Source organism: Culex pipiens, chromosome 3, assembly GCF_016801865.2.
Source record: "Culex pipiens pallens isolate TS chromosome 3, TS_CPP_V2, whole genome shotgun sequence".
Lineage (NCBI taxonomy): Eukaryota > Metazoa > Arthropoda > Insecta > Diptera > Culicidae > Culex > Culex pipiens.
This window is the reverse complement of record NC_068939.1, coordinates 115,665,142-115,682,677: the sequence shown is the minus strand read 5'-3', so window position 1 is coordinate 115,682,677 and position 17,536 is coordinate 115,665,142. Positions and strand designations below refer to the sequence as shown.

The window sequence follows — 17,536 nt, the reverse complement described above, 5'->3', positions numbered from 1 at the left end:
GATTACACAGGTCAACAAAATTTCTGCGCAGGCTCAACTCGAGAGGAACCATGAAGTTTGGGGTCCCCAGAAACACGTAGGGGCAGGGGGGCAGAATGGGCCACCCTTGGTTTTGGGCTTTAGAATTGAGTTAGACCAACTGTAAGGCAACGGTCTTATAAAGAACGTCAAATAAGATCACCATACCGAAAATGACGTTTTAATTCATTGTGAGCAAAACTGTAAATTTATTGAAAAAAAACCACGCAAATGTTGTTTATTTCGAGGTTCTTAAATAACATCCCAAAGCATAAGCCTACTACACTGAATTCATAAATTTGTATGTTTTTCTATGAGCCATTCTCTACGAAATCGGTCTTTTTTCTTTATTTTAATTTTTTTTTTTTATAAGCCGACTGAAACTTTGATTTTACTTTGATTTTACATCAAAAAATGAAGTTGAAAAATTTTTGCGACCAATTTTTCGATTTAAAAAAAAAATAGTATTGATTCAAAAAATCATAACTCGGTCAAAGATTTTTTGCACAATCTGGAAATTTCTGAATAGTTGGCATTTGATGTCCTCTAAAACATATCAAAAAATAAAAAAATTAAAATAGTGTTTTTTTGCAAATCAAGTTTTAGTGACAAAAAGTTAAATAAAAAATCACCAAAATTTTTTTTACCGTGTATCATTTTTTCCAGTGTAGTCCGTATCCATACCTACAACTTTGCCGAAGACACCAAATCGATCAAAAAATTCCTTCAAAAGATTCAGATTTTTGAATTTTCATACTTCCATATGGCCAGCTGCCAAATTTGTATGGAAAATTATATGGACAAAATAATGATGCAAAATGGCTTCTTTGGGCATACCGAAGGCACCAAAAAAGTTTCAGTCGGATTAAAAAATAAAAAAAAAACGAATGACCGAAATCTGGGAGAACTGCTCCTATGGTTTTGGCGCATTTTTCTTAGGCGGTCCATTTTGACGGGCTTCGAATTAAAAAATCGCCAAAAATCTATTTTTCAACCAATTTTTGATCTTTAAAAAGCATTGAAAACAAGAACTCTTAAATTTTTTAGAAAAATATGGGTTGGAAGTTTTACTTGTTTTATGTGACTTTGCCAAAGTTTTTTAAAAATGTCATTTTTGTAGAGGTCAGTTTGGCAGTGTTTTTTACTAACATTTCTTATATTTTAAGTAAAAAGAAGTATGCAGTAATTTTTCTAGTCCCCAGACCATGCATCTACGCATTTATTTACAATTTAAATGATAATGGTGCCATTTTATAGCAGAAAATGTGAAAAACATGCAAAAAAATTTAAAAAGTTGCTGTAAAAACATGAAAAAATTAGATAGGCAAAATGTAATGATAGGAGGTAGTAGAGTAGGCCAAATAATACCAAAAACAAACATAAACTAAACAAGATAAAAGCAAATTAAAATACTTAAAATGAAACAACAAAAACATAAAATAAGAGAAGTAAAGTTTTTCGTAGAACAAAAGTTGCTCAAAATGACTACCTGAACAAGGGAAAAATAAAAAAAACGAAAAAAAATTTGGGCAGTAGAGGGTTAAACATCAAAAATTGGTTGAATATTGATTTTTAGGGAATATTTATTTTGAAGCCCGCGTAGATGCGGGGTTGGGTTGTAGAGCGTTAATTGCGTGTTTTGTAATTTTTTTTGATTGTCTTGTTAATTCAAACATTCGAAATGTAGATCAATAAATTTGATAAATTAAGCATTCTAAGATAAATATTACAAAATCCTTTCAATAAATTTTATTATTTCATACTTACATACTTAGCAGGCCAAGGGTGAAATGATACCTTTTCGGTTGACACCCGGTGAGGAACATCCTGGAAGGAGCGGAACTACATCCGTAGTGCTGTAAGTTGATCTTGGTCAAAACAGCTGCTCTGGTTCCTTGCAAGTTACCCATTTTCTTACCTCCACGTTGGCTTGGTTTCGTCATCATGATGACAACACGTGACCTTGCTGGTGGCCTGTGGAAACGAACTCGTAAACCTTTGACCAGCGAGGGTCAGAGTAGAGACGGCCAAAAGAAAGGGATGCGCAATGTGGGAAGGGAAGATTGTAGACGGTATTTTTTTGATTCACAGCATGTTGAGTTAACTGTTGTGGATGTACCTGATACATCGCAATACGGGGTTTCTCTTCTTTCCACTTTCAGCTACTATCTTTCTTCTATTTCTTTATTATGTATAACTGATTTTCTAATTCTGCTTCTGTTTACTATCCACCACTTTATTTTGATTGCATGATCTTTCGTTTCTCTTATTTTCTTATACTAATGCATCTTTTTGTTTTGTTTTGTTTTTGTTTGTTTCCATTTTCATGTCGTGTCTGGGCCTGCGGTTGGAGAACGATTGCACCACGACAACCACTTTGGAGTGATATTATCACACTGGAGACAACAGCAACAACATTAGAAACCCTGATGTCACTCAGGTTCACGAAAGTAACTGTATCGATATTTTATAGTGTTTATATTTTACTAACATCCCTTTCTTTGCAGAGCATGGACTACATCATAAAGCGGCAATGTGGGAAAGGGAAGTAATTTGTGATTGTAGAAGGTATTGTTTTGATCCACAGCATGTTGAACGAACTGTTGTGGATGTACCTAGAACATCGCAACTCGGAGTATCTCTTCTTCTTATCTCCAACTACTTTAGTCCTGTTTCACTTATCTGTCAAGTCTCCTCTACTTTATTTGCCAGTTTTAACTGCTATGTGTTTTCCCTAACATCCCCAATCGACTCCTGAAGTTGTCATTAATGCTATCTAAGCTTATATGATATTATTTATCCTTTATCACATAGCTTTTTTCATAAATTATTGCCTATATTTTTAATCTACTTCATACAGCTTTTACTCTTCTTTCCTTCAACATACACTTATTCTTTCAGTATCGAACTTTATGTAGTTTGCTTTCCTTTATTGTCTATTGTTTTAATCTACGCCCTTTTCTTCAAACAAGTAAGGTTTGAGTCCTTACTCAATATATTGAATGATCAAAGTCACACACATAACATTGTTGTACTTTTGGTAAACTTTTGAAATAACATGCTTAGGTTCAAAACATTGTAACAAAACACCGCGACAGAATAAATAGCAACAGATTAACACGACACAACATTAGGCAAGATTTCAGGAGAAAACAATACACAGTAAATAACAATTAGTTTTTGAATTCCAACTAAACATTAAACAGTTTTTTTGCTTTAATGAAAATTGATAGGCACACTATAAATGATTAGGCGCTTATACTTACATCAAACCCTACGTAATGTACCACCCCCGGCCGAGTTAAAATGCGTAACCGGAAAAGAAGGTGTGCATGCCTGGCACGAACACTCAAAGCGTGTTCTAGCGTGCTGCTCGTACTGACTCAGAGCAAGGGTGAGATGTAGGTGTAAGGGCAGTGCGTGTTCGTCGGGAACCTGGTGCATAAGATCGGTCAAGGCCCGTTCTTACACTGAAAATTGCGAATTGCGAATTGCGAATAAATTTTATTATTTCATACTTAGTTTTTTTATGTTGATTATGTTTGCTGAAGTTTTTTTTAAACGATTTGGAACTTTGTGATTTACAAAAAATCTTTTTTAAGTTCCTGATTTTTTTAAAATTTTGTTCATAATTAATTTTTAATGTATATATTTATGTGTCCGTTTTGTATGTTATAATCGTTTTTTTAATTTCTTTTATTTTATTAAATTGAATTATATTTTTTTGGATTTTTTAATGATTTTTATATTTTTTTAATGCCGTTGCAAACTTGGGCCGAAAAATCAGGGGGGGAAATTTTTTTTCAAAGTTGAAGTGTTTTGGATACACAGTAAAACAATATAAATTTGGAAGGTTGAATATTACTTCTTTTATGATGTAATTTTACCTGAATTTAGACTGAAAAAGTCACATTACACCAAAAAAGTTGTAAATTACACATTTTCAGAGGTAAAATTACACATTTTTTCTGACATAAAAGATTTACTCCTTCCCAGATGTAATATTACTATGATTTTTTTTACTGTGTAGAAAAAGCACCCAAATCAACTGAAAATAATTTAAAATGCATTTTTTTGCGTTAAATATCATAGACGTGACGTTACATCGTGCTGCCATCTGGTTTTTTTAAGTGCAAGAGTGCAAAAGTGCTGCCTATCTCGCCCAGCAAAATGAAGTCAATAAAGTAGTCGGTTTCGATGGAGAAAAAGTGGAAAACGTGGTCTGAAAATAGCGACGTCCCTATGGCCTAATAAAAAAACATTGTTTATTTTTTTCAGTTTTTTTTTTTTGGTTTTTTAAATACATTTTCAATGTTTTTTTTTTATGCGCATTTAAGGATCATACATTTAAGTATGATTCGGCTACATAAAGGGCATAAATATGACTTAAGTGGTCATAAGTTGAGACAGGGTTGCCAGATCTTCAATGTTTTAGATTCGTTGGAAAGGGTTTTCGATTACCTAACCAAAGATGGGTTGGAGTTGGTTCCGGATATCGTTTACATACATTTAAGTAAGATCCAACTACAAAAAGGGCATAAATATCACTTAATATATCCAAAGTGAATTATTTCCAGGGCCTTTGGATAATCGAGTCTGGACGTTATTTGTTTAAAGTTTGTTAATACGTTTAATTATTTTTGTTACCGGGACCGGTGGTGTAGGGGTAAGCGTGGTTGCATTTCATCCAGTCGGCCTGGGTTCGATCCCAGAAGGTCCCGGTGGCATTTTTCTAGACGAGATTTGTCTGATCATGCATCCGTCGGACGGGGAAGTAAATGTTGGCCCCGGTCTTACCTTGAGGAGTCGTCTCCCTGGGTCCTGTCTCGGTAGAGTCGTTGGTTAGCAGTTGGCCCCACAATCCAAAGGTCGTCAGTTCGAATCCCGGGGTGGCTGGAAGCTTAGGTGTAAAATGAGGTTTGTAGGAATCTCGCAATCGAGAACGCCAAGACAATCCTGTAGAGCGAACATATTTTTTTCGTGCCTCATTTGACGAGGTAACAAACCGGATAACAAAGTGAAATCTCGATGAACTGGGAGAAAATTTGCTACCGCGACAAGTACCGCGGTGAGCTTGCCATCGGGTGCAAATTAGATTTGTTTCGACTTTTGCCCCATCAGTGGAGACGGCCTTACAAACGCCGAGTAAAATTCACCCAGAAATAGACTTCCTGGAACTTATTTCAGTTCTATTGAGTTATTTGAAATGAGCGCGGTCTAAACAAATTCTAACTCATATCTTCAAACACACACACACACACACACAGAGTTATGTTCAATTTTTGATTTTGAGTCGATTGGTTTACATGAAGGTGAGGAAGGCAGAAGAATCAATTTTGAAACCAAGACGAACAGATTTAGCAATCAAATTTCTTCTTTTCTAAATCAACCAACCTTATTAACTTTCCTTTCTTTGCAGTTGACCGAAAGGTGAAAAAATATATCGACGACCTGATGACGCACAAGGGTGTGATAAAGAGCGAGGCAGATTTCCCCCACTAGCCGCGCAACCCTGGCGGCGGCGGCAGCGGCGAGGACGTCGTCGGCCAATGTAAATATTAAATCGTCTTGCAAGGAGAAGATGCCCGCAGCAGTAGTTTTACGAAGCAAACCAGTTGTCTGTAGTAGGATCCTAGTGCTTAAAAATGGCAGAACAAACAGTTGAATTTTACGAACACACACTCACTCACAGCTTGCAGGAGACAGGTCTTGTTGAACAAGAAAAAGTGTAGCGTAGCGCACGAACAAGACGGAAAGAAGGGAGAGATTACTTACCAAGCTCACTCACGTAGGCCGTAGGAACCCAGATATTTATTGTTGATGAGTTTATTACTTTCTTGGAATTACACGATAAAACCTTTGAATAGTGTCACTAGAAGGGGAAAGCAACGAGAATGGTGATTTAGTTTCGGCAAATATCGCGATAAGATAGTGTTGTGGCAGTTGTGACTACTACCTGCATTTTTCCGAGTAGTAACAAATAAAAATTGAGGAATATATAAGTCAAAAAACAAAGCTCTGTACGGTTAGTATCCCCTTAAGGTTATATTTTTGTTTAATTCCGTTTATTCGTCCGAATAAACTTTGTTCTCGTACCACGATTAAATAATATAACAATATAAATCTGATCATCATTTTTTAAATTCTGAACACTACACAATAAATCAAACAAAGCTAAAACTAAAACACAAACGAAAGACACGCGCTCCAAGCCCGATATCACACGCCATTGCTAAAAAAAAGAAAACTTTTGTGCGCCCCCCACACTATCTCTCGCGTCAATTCGTCGAGCCGCTCTTCAGCGATTGGTAGTATTCGGCGAGGATTTTCCACGCCTTCGGTTCCATGAAGCCGAGCGGCGGATCCTGCCCGGTGCGGGCCAGCGTGCGCATCCGGGTGCCGGAGATGAAATCAAAGTCGCCCTTCCGGGCCGGATCGAAGAAGGCCATCTGCGAGACGGACTTGTCGTACGCGGCCACGCGGAATGGTAAGATCTGGAAGGGGGTAGACGTGGTCAAATTCAATCAACGGTAAGTTTGATAAAATATTTACCTCAATACTGTCCAGTCCGGGGGCCATCTTGAGTACGCGAGCACCGTGCGCTCCGTCGTACAGATTGCCGTCCGGGTACATATTCTTGTCCGGGTGGGGCATCCCAGCGGGGTCGCGGCCAACGATGTAAAAGTTGGCACCGGCGTTCATTCCTAGTGGAGGGAGTAGAATTTTTGTTATAGCAATTTTAGTTTTTTAAATCATCGTATTTTTATACAGTAGTTTAGTGGATTTTTTTTATTAAAAAAGGTATTTTTTGCAATTCCGTCGTGAAACTACTTACTTTTCCTGTCATTCTTGAACGACGAAATAGCCTTATTTTCTGTACCGAGAATAACAGAATCGAATAGCAACACTTTTCAAAATAAATTGGTGCGGGAAAGTTAAACGTTTCAGCACTTGTTTCGAAAAGTAACACTTTAAAAAAAAATATGATTTAATCAATTTATTGACAAAATACATGAAAATTTGACTTAAAATTTCACTCAATAGGTGTTTTTCGGAATTGCAAAAAATGTTGTTTGGAACTCGTTGCAAAACTTGATTTTTTCAGCACTCGTCGTATTTATCTAACTCGGTGAACCTCGATAAATGTAAAACTCGTGCTGAAAAATCTTTTTGTAACTTGTTGCATAAACTACTATTACCGTCAGTGGGGGTGACATTGGGTCTGGGGGGTGAGATTGGGTCAAAGTGATTTTTTACGGATTTTACCATTTTGCAGGTTATTCTCAATGAAACTGAATTCTTTCAAAGGGGTTGTGTAGGGGACATCTTAAGATGACTTCGCTGAAAAAATCTCGTTCCTAGAACTAATCCTGTTATTTTGGCAGCTGTCTAAAGTTGAGGTACGTTTTTGGCCAAAAATGACCTCTCGAAAAATCATTTTTCTCAAAATTTTTGTTAGAATTGCTCGAAAACTACCCAAATGTTTGAAAATCTCCACTTCAAACATTGTAGCGTGTCAATACGATTCCCTCGAACAAGAAACGCTGTTGGATGACTTGTTTTTACCATATCGTTGTATTTGAGCATCATTTTAGTTTCATTTGACCCAATGTCACCCCCTCTAAGGGGTGAGATTGGGTCAATTTTCAAACAATTGGCATTTAAGGTAGTGTTCATCAAAATCCACCATATTTTGGGAAAATGTTAGTAAACTATCTAAGAACAAATCTACGTTGAAAGATTTTCGATGTTATTTAAATTGTTTTTGTTATTAAGAAATTTCGAGAGGTGTATCGTTTTTTGACCCATAGTCACCCCCACTGACGGTATCAATTCAGTTTATTTTATTAACCGAAAAAAAAATGCAAAACGGGCCTGGAATGGCGGAATCGCATTCCAAACCAATGTACAAAGATAGAACTTTTTAACATTTGGCCTTTTAACCCCTTCCCGCCCAGAGCAAAATCGAGATTTTTTTATTTTTTTTTGTCAGACTATTAAAAATTGCAAATTAGTTTGTTAGTTTGTCATATTGTAATACCTTCTTAAACCTCTACCGTCATTTTGAACAACTTTTGTTCTACGAAAAAAATAACTTCCCTTGTTTTATGTTTTTCTTGTTTTATTTTCATTATTTTAATTTGCATTTATCTTGTTTAGTTTATCTTTGTTTTTGGTATTATTTGGTCTATTCTACCACCTCCTATCATTACATTTAGCCTTTCTAATTTTTTCATATTTTTACAGTCACTTTTTCCATTTTTTGCTTGTTTTTCACATTTTCTGCTCTAGGATGGAACAATTAATTTTTTTAGATCGAAGCCCGTCTAGAGGCGGGGTTGGGTTGTAGAGGGTCAACAGGCAATAAACCACGCAAATTTTACTAAAGTGGAGTCGCAGAACTCGAATTTGATCTTATATGCAAGAATTTTTTTTTTTTTTTTTTGACTGACAGCCGAAACTTTGGATAATTGTGTCTGAACCGTGTTTCACTGACATTTTCCAAAACAATAATTCTCTAGAATTTAGTACAGGCATCCCTCATATTCGGAACGGTTTACCGATCGGCCAATTCGCAATTCGCAATTTTCAGTGTAAGAGCGGGCCTTGACCGATCTTATGCACCAGGTTCCCGACGAACACGCACTGCCCTTACACCTACATCTCACCCTTGCTCTGAGTTAGTACGAGCAACACGCTAGAACACGCTTTGAGTGTTCGTGCCAGGCATGCACACCTTCTTTTCCGGTTACGCATTTTAACTCGGCCGAGGGTGGTACATTACGTAGGGTTTGATGTAAGTATAAGCGCCTAACCATTCAAAGTGTGCCTATCAACTTTCATTAAAGCAAAAACTGTTTTATTTTTAGTTTGAATTCAAAAACTAGTTGCTGCCAAATTAAGGGAAAGCAGACAGTTTGTTACAGCAGCATCAACTGGTAAAAAAGAGTGGAAAAGCGTTGAGAAATAAGAGAATCAAATAAGTAAAATCGAAATCAAATTGAGGATAGTAAACAGAAGCCGTTTTAGAAAATCAGTGAAACAAAATAAACAGAAGATAGCTGTTAGCTGAAATGGAAAGAAGAGAAACCCCGTTCTGCGATGCTCAGGTACATCCACAGCAGTTGACAAAACAATACCGTCTACAATCACAAATTACTTCCCTTTCCCACATTGACGCGCCCCTTTCTTTTGGCCGTCTCTACTCTAACCCTCGCTGGTCAAAGGTTTACGAGTCGTTTCCACAGGCCACCAGCTAGGTTACACCTTGTCATCATGATGACTAAACCAAGCCAACGTGGAGGTAAGAAAATAGGACACTTGCAAGGAACCAAAGCCATGCTGTTTTGTCCAAACAGCACTACGGATGTAGTTGGGCTCTTTCCGGGATGTTCCTCGCCTAGGTGTGTCAACCGACGAGTATCATCAGTATCATGCACCCTTGGCCTGCTGCCAGCAGAAACATTTTCAAATGAAATTTGAGGTACCTGCCCAATTTCAGGAATATTGGTAGAGGATTTAAAATTCGTGGATGAACCCGAACTCGAAACGACGTTGGCATAAGAAATACCATTAGTGTTACCTAACTTTTCCACGGTAGGGGTATTTCTAGCATTGTTCGAGTGAGACAGCACGAACGTTTGATTTAAAGATGCAGGTACAACCTGACTTTGAGAAAATTTCGGTTTGGATTTCGGCTGATGCTTAGCACGAGAAACCAAAACCTTTTTTCTGATGGGGCAATCCCAGAAATTTGATTTGTGATTTCCACCACAATTTGCACATTTAAATTGGGTGACTTCTTTCACGGGACAATTGTCCTTGTCGTGAGAAGAATCCCCGCAAACCATGCATTTTGGAACCATGGCGCAATGATCAGTACCGTGACCGAATGCCTGGCAACGCCGGCACTGGGTCAGATTCTGGCCATTACCGCCATGTTTCTTAAAATGCTCCCACTTTACCCGTACATGGAACAAAAACTGAACTTTGTCCAAAAGTTTCAAATTGTTGATTTCATTTCTGTTGAAATGAATCAGATAAAATTGTGAAGTCAAACCAAAGCGAGAAATATTCCCGTTTGATTGTTTCTTCATTGGTATTACTTGGGATGGGACAAAGCCAAGCAACACCTTAAGTTCGTTTTTGATCTCATCCACCGACAAGTCGTTGGAGAGACCTTTCAGGACCGCCTTGAATGGACGAGCATTCTTGGTCTCATACGTGTAGAAATTGTGTTTGTGGTTTTTCAAATAACCAACAAAAGTTTGGTGATCTTGTAAAGATATCGTCAACAAGCGACATTCTCCTCTTCGACCAAGCTGGAACGAAACCTTCAAATTACAAGTTTCCTTGCAATTCTTCAGTTGCGTTCGAAAGCTGGCCAAATCGGAGACGGAAGTCACTACAATTGGCGGAGCCTTTACTCGTTTCTCGACGGCAGTAGGCTCAGTACGAGGAGAAGGATCCTTGTCAACAGTTTCGGATAAAACACCGAAACCGTTTGCCAATGGAATTGGAGGATTGACCTCACTTTCAGAATCAGAATCAGACCTCAGAAGAGGCTGTTTTCTTTTTCTGTTTCCGTTAGCCGATTTAGCGTTCAAACGCTTCACCGACGTAACGACCAAATCTTCAGAAGATTTGCGTATACCTTTGTTTTGACGCATTTTGCAATCAAAGTTCTCTTAAAAAGATGGCTTCGTTTGTAAAATACAACAAAATTTCAGGTGGGGTTAGTCTTGAAAAGACTGTTTAGAATTTTGGAAAATAACTCAGGTAGTCTTTAAAAAGACTTTGAATTTTGTTTGACAGGGCTGCGGAGTCGGGTCATGATTCAAACGACTCCGACTCCGACTCCGACTCCAGCTTTCTGAGATAAGCCGACTCCGACTCCGACTCCGGCTCCGGCCTACAAACTCTAGCCGACTCCGACTCCGACTCCAACTCCGGCCTACAAACTCTAGCCGACTCCGACTCCGACTCCAGCTTTCAACAAATGGTTAGCTCCGACTCCGACTCCGACTCCACATATTTTCAAATGTTTCAAAAGTCAGTTGACTATTATTTTGAAAACATTGTTAAATAGGATTATTCAAATACTCTCTAATTCTCATGTTTTTTTTCAAACAAAATAAGTTCGAATCACAACTTCCAGGTAACAAGTATTCAACGTAATTGAAACAGAAATATAAAAATATCTCCAGGCATTTTCAGAAGAACAATTCAGAAGTATGGACCAAAATTTTGCCGACGAATTATGGTTTTTAAAAAAATAGTGATTTTTGTAAAAAAAAAATCACGTGCCTTTTTTCGACCTTATTTTTATGTAAAATCTAATTTGTAATCGAAAAGTACTTAACACATTTTTTTTTTAAATTTTGTCCGAAAAATTCCGTTTTTTGATTTTTGAAAATAGTGTCCATGATTGTTCATTCCTGAAAATATTTTTATCGAAAAGTTCAGAAAATTTCCTACTATTACGTCTAAGAAGATTTGACCACTTGTTGCTGAGATACAGCGAATAAAAGAAACAGGAAAATTGATTTTTTTAAGTCTAACCCAAACAACTCTTTATTTTCTAATGTCTATATATCAGCAGTCCTATTTTCAATATTGAAAAATGAAACATTCGTGAAATTTTCCGATCTTTTCGGAAAAACATATTTTTTTAATTTTTTTTAATGAATGCTAACATTTCAATAGGGCCAAACTTTCAATATTTTTAGAAATGGACAATCGTGGACACTATTTTAAAAAGTAAAAAAACCGGATTTTTTCGGCAAAATTTTACTTTCAGTGGATATACTTTTAAAACGTTGTACTTAATCAAAAGATGTGTAAAATATTTTTCGATGGCTAATCCGATTTTACATCAAAAATTAGGTCAGAAAATGTTAAGTACAAGTTTTCAATTTTTACATAAAACACTATTTAAAAAAAAAAACATGCATCGTCGGCAAAGTTTTGGCCCATACTTGAGTATGGCTTGATGCAGGGTTTTGTCCCCTAAAAAAAACAAAAAAAACTCAAAAATTTAAAAATTTGATTTTTTGTAATTAAAAAATCACCAAATGTTTTGTCCGATTACCTGTTTTTAATAGTTCTCATCAATATCTACAACCTTGCCGAAGACACCAACACAAATATAAAAAATTCTTGAAAAGTTAAAGATTTTCGAATATTTACGTACCATTTTTATATGAACTTCTGCCAAAATTGTATGGAGATTACTGTGAGTGAATCAATGACACAAAATGGCATCTTGTGAGAAGGCCCCCATAAAGTTTGAGTCAAACAACAAAAAAATAAAATAAAAAAGATTGAAATCGGCCGATTTCGTAGAGAATTGCTCATCTGGTAAATCTATTAACTACTAAATCTATTGCGACTTTAAAAAAATTATTAAAATATAAGAAGTTTTATGAATTAACCTGCATTATAACAAATACTTAACAATAAAAAAAGATATTTTTTGTTCAATTTTAGATAACTCCGACTCCGACTCCGACTCCGGGTTATCTGAAATTTTCGGCTCCGACTCCGACTCCGACTCCAGCTCGTAAAATTTAGCCGACTCCGACTCCGGCTCCGACTCCAGCTGTTCGAGTTTTGACGACTCCGACTCCGACTCCGACTCCAGGTCCCCAAAAAGACCCGACTCCACCGACTCCGGCTCCGACTCCGACTCCGACTCCACAGCCCTGGAAATAACTCTGAGCTTAGGTAGTAAAAAATACCGCAGCTCTAGTGTCCGTTCACCTCGAAGGTTCGCAAGACACTGATTCACTGGTCATCTGAGAACCGATTCCATCAAAGAAACCATGAAAAAATGAACCATTGTAATTTTGACGATCAAAAATGTGAAAATTGAGCCGAAAAGGTTGGGCAGGCCTGAGATAGAGCTTTGTGACATTCAGCAAAGTTGCTCGGAATAGTGTTCCCTACAAACGAAGTTGACTTTATAGCTGTCGGCCACCATTGCTAGTACCAACCACTAGTGTCTTCCTTTTTATCTACAAGGACTTCGCCGCCCTGGGCTCCTAAGTGTATGAAAGTATGGCACGGAGCGACGGCGCCGAATACCCATATTTACACAAAGAATTTTAGAGCGCCCGCCGCGGGATTCGAACCGGCGACCTCTGGATTGGAGTCCAGTGCGCGGTCCGATTGATCCACACGGGCGGGACAACTGTTCCCTACAACTTTTCTGAAAACACCGAAGTGCTATCTCGTCATCCCGCTACAATAAAAATTCTGAACCACCCTAAATTTGGAACACCCTAATGTCCACTATACCAAAAGACACCCCTATTATTTATCCCGAAGACACCAAAGCTCTAATTCATAAAGTGTGGCCGCTAATAATTTTGTCACACTAGATTTCGGTTTCAGACCACTGTGCAATGATGTAAAATTGCTGGTTCAGATATCCAAATGATACAATAAATTTTAAAACTATCCCCACATGTTTCTCAAATGCACACGTTTTTCAATCACATACAATACTCACTTGCTTTCGCATGCCACTGCACCTCGGTCGGGCCAGCGTACATCATCGGAGACGGGAAAATGGCCAAAATTGTGTGCTCCCGCTTCAGCACTCCCGAATCTAGCACGGCCTGGTGTTGAGCCATTCGCACCGGCAGCGGCACGTCGTCGTCCTTGGTCCAACCGCCGAGTGGATGCAGCAGCAGAACCGGATTCTTGAAGCCGCGCTCCACCAGCTGACGGCGGCAGTCGCTCATCAGCAGTGCGTGTCCATTGTGGATGGGATTGCGCAGCTGGAAGGCAAATATGGCGTCCGCTTTGATGTCCTGGAACTTTTTCCGCAGCTCGTTCGGCGTCAAACGATAGCTGTCCAGCCCGTCGTTCCAAACGATACGATCGAGCACTTCAACCTCGCCACCGACAAGAAATTGGCCAGATTCCATGATCATCTTGATGTACGGATGGTCGCCGTTTGCGGTTCCGAATTGCCGCGCGCATCGTTCCTCCTTTCGCTGAGCGTAAAACTCGGGCTTCCTCAGAATTGCCACCAACCGACCCTCGTACGATAACGACAGGGCACTGACTCCGTCTAGTTTGTTCTTATCACTTTCACTAACCGATAATACTATTGGAATGGACTGGTTTTCACGCATCGTTTCATCCTCGCTTAATACACAGTTGAAATGCAACGCCTGCAGATATTCCTTCTCGCGCATGAAACCCTTCAACGGGTGGGCCCAACCTTCGGCCAGCACTTGGAGCCACTGCAACTCAACGGTGCTGATTGGGATTGATGGCAGTGTTTTTGCTTCCGCCTCGACCTCAACTCTCAAGTGGTCCGCCACAAACAACTCCGGAATGGGTTCGTCTTCCTTGATGAACTTTGGTATAATGTTCTCGTCTTCAAGTAGCTTTATCAGCTTGTACGTCGACTGTCGTACCGTAACACCCTCCGTCGAAACGGCCAAGTCCGGGCTCTCGGGAGCTTCGTACGCTTGCGTAACTCCCGTAAACCCTTGGATCGAACCCTGGCGAGCCTTCTTGTACAGCCCCTTAACATCTCGAGATTCGCACACCTCCAGCGGAGTATTGACGTGGATTTCAAAAAACTTCAAGTCCGCATCTTTGTGAATCTTCCGCGCCATCTCCCGATCCTCGGCGAACGGCGACACAAAGCTGCAGATCGACACGACTCCACTGTCGGCAAACAGTTTCGCCACTTCGGCCACACGACGAATGTTTTCCTCTCGATCGACCTGCGAGAAGCCCAGGTTCTTGTTCAAACCCGTTCGGATGTTGTCCCCGTCGAGGCCGTACGCAGGGATGCCCTTGGACACGAGGTAGGCTTCCAGCTCGAACGCGATCGACGTTTTGCCCGCTCCGCTGAGTCCCGTCAGCCAGAGCGTGCAGCCGCGGAAGCCCCGGCAGAGACCGAGATTCTGGCCACGCACCTCCCGGGTCACGTTGTGTTTCTGCTCGGTGACATTGGTGGCAACTTGCAGGCACTGCAAAAGATGAGGAGAAGAGACATTACTTTAGTATGCTACATTCAAAAAACCTTTCCAATTCAGGCGATCTTTGCTTAAATCTGAAAGACGCTCAACATACTGGGACAATTAAGCATCAAAGCCTTAGATGTTCCTTCAACCTTGAAGAATCGTTAGAAGGGCTTCAACAAGCATGTGCATTACAAACACCACATGTGCTTTAAATGCTGGACTTTTTTTTTATTTTATGTTTCATCATCCGTAGCTATATTGTTGTTTCAAATTTATACACCGGCATCAAGAGTTACATTGCGTCTGGCTGGGGCTGAAATTTTGTCATGACATTGATTAATTTTTTTTTTAAATCACGGCTTACATTTCAATAGTGCCAATTAATGTAAGCCCTTTAACTTTTTAACATTTAAAGTCTGATCAATGATTTCCAAGATACTATCGATTGAACATTGGGTAGAATTTAAAAAAACACATTTTTGCAATTCCGTCGTGAAACTACTTACTTTTCCAGTCATTCTTGAACGACGAAATAGCCTACTTTTCTGTACCAAAAATAACAGAATCGAATAGCAACACTTTTCAAAATAAATGCTGAAAAGTTCTACTTTTCAGCACTGAAACGGGTGCTGAAAAGTTGAACTTTTCAGCACTTGTTTCGAAAAGTAACACTTTTCAAATTTTTTTTTTGATTTAAACGATTTATTGACAAAAAAATGAAAATTTGACTTAAAATTTCACTCAATGGGTGTTTTTCGGAATTGCAAAAAATGTTGTATGGAACTCGTTGCAAAACTTGATTTTTTTCAGCACTCTTCATATTTATCCAACTCGGTGAACCTCGTTGGATAAATGTACGACTCGTGCTGAAAAAATCCTCTTTTTGCAACTTGTTACTATTATTAAAATACTACTACTACTATTAAAATGCTTCTTAAAAATCGAAAATTGGCCGAAAGCAACCAGGGTTACGACTGACGCAAGTTTGCGTTTACGGCATTTTTTTTGGTCAAGGCACGAATTCAAAAAAGGTGCTCATTTTTCGTGTCTAGAAGCAAAACGTGTGACGAACTGTCACTTTTTACACGGCGGTCACGCACACTATCAACATAAACGTTTGGTAGTTTGTGTGAACTCCGTGTAAAAGGGGTGTTAAACTAAAAAGTGATCCCGTTCGTTTGACAACAGTTGGTGTCAAACCGTCGGGGTTAGAGTGTAATAATTTTTTGATCGATCAAGACTAAATCGACCTCTTCTGAATTCAAATTTGCCTTGTGATTTTCCTGAGTCTCAAAGGGAAGCGAGATATTCAAGATGGCGTCTTATATGACGGCTAAATGAAAATACCACCATCAAAGGATTTTTAAGTTCAATCAACTAGTCAAATTTAACTAATTTGGGCCTCGTGGCGCGGTGGTTAGCGGCTTCGGCTGCCGATTCCTAAGTTGCTATGGGGCGCGGGTTCGATTCCCGCCTTATCCTCCTGGCCTTCTATCGGATGGGGAAGTAAAACGTAGGTCCATTTGCGTAAAAGAGGTTTTGAGTGACTCACCACACATAACCTTCGGACACCTAGAAATGAGCAGAAACTTGCAACAGAGACCACAAAAGACCCGGGGGTCGTTAAAGTGGATTGCTTTGCTTTTTTTTTTGGATCGCTGAAGTCTGATATGACCCCTAGAATACTCCAAAGTATTCAGGGAATGTGCAATCCAAGATGGTGGCCATCTTGGCGAAGCAAGGTTATTGAATTTTATCTAATCTAATCTAATCTAATCTAATCTAATCAGACCCTAGCGCAGCCAATCTTTCGAAGGGATCCTGGAGAGTGCCTTAGGTTAGATGACGCCTAGCACTCTTCTTGTCATTTATTAACATTTGTAGTGCGCCATTGCATCGGAATGCATTGAAACATCACAAGCGTTAAACCGGCCAGGCCTACTGCGTAAAGCCGTATCGCAGAGATGACTCGTAATTGGGTTGAGTTTGAGCACAGAGTGTTCGAACAACAACACAATTCTGAATCGACAGGGAAGGAAGAAGCGTGGGGACACACCACCATACGCTCCGTGATTTGGTTGTATTCGTTGGGAGCACCATGCTAAGAAGGTTTGGTACTCCGGGGCCCTCTGGGATGGGACATTGTATTTCCACGAATGCCCTGGACACTATTTTGCCGTGGTTATAGCGCCACAACTCGCTCTCTGTAACAGTATTCCTAATTCCAGTCCACGCTCACCAAGTCGCCATGGCCTAGTGGTTAGCATTTTTGCTTACCAATCCAAAGGACGGAGGATCGAACCCCGCTTCGAGCGACTTTGATTTTTCGTTCATATTCATCATTTCAAAATTATGTGTTCTTAACTTTCTCGTTGGGAGCAGATGGGAATCGAACCCAGAACCATTCGCTTACAAAGCGAACACCGTAACCAGTCAGCCACGGCCGCTCCTAAGCAAGGTTATTGAATTTTATATATTCAAAAATGAAACAGGCAGCCAACAGGTCAAATTTAATTAATTTTAGGTTG

General features: G+C 39.3%; 2 protein-coding genes across 3 annotated transcripts in view; one reads left to right on the top strand and one right to left on the bottom strand.

Annotated features, from left to right (window-relative positions):
* Positions 1-6,146, top strand: part of LOC120419324 (ATP-dependent DNA helicase Q5-like) — a 20,083-nt gene extending 13,937 nt beyond the window's left edge. The window contains exon 5 of the mRNA XM_039581996.2: positions 5,438-6,146. Coding sequence (XP_039437930.1) covers positions 5,438-5,520 — 83 coding nt within the window. The 3' untranslated portion in view covers positions 5,521-6,146. The remainder of the gene's footprint in view (positions 1-5,437) is intronic.
* The window catches only part of LOC120419325 (bifunctional 3'-phosphoadenosine 5'-phosphosulfate synthase), a 23,972-nt gene continuing 12,475 nt past the window's right edge, over positions 6,040-17,536 (bottom strand). For both annotated transcript variants that reach the window (XM_039581998.2, XM_039581997.2), the window contains exons 2-4: positions 13,532-15,014; positions 6,571-6,722; positions 6,040-6,512 (exon numbers count right to left, since the gene is read on the bottom strand). In XM_039581998.2, coding sequence (XP_039437932.1) covers positions 6,297-6,512; positions 6,571-6,722; positions 13,532-15,014 — 1,851 coding nt within the window. In that variant the 3' untranslated portion in view covers positions 6,040-6,296. The remainder of the gene's footprint in view (positions 6,513-6,570; positions 6,723-13,531; positions 15,015-17,536) is intronic.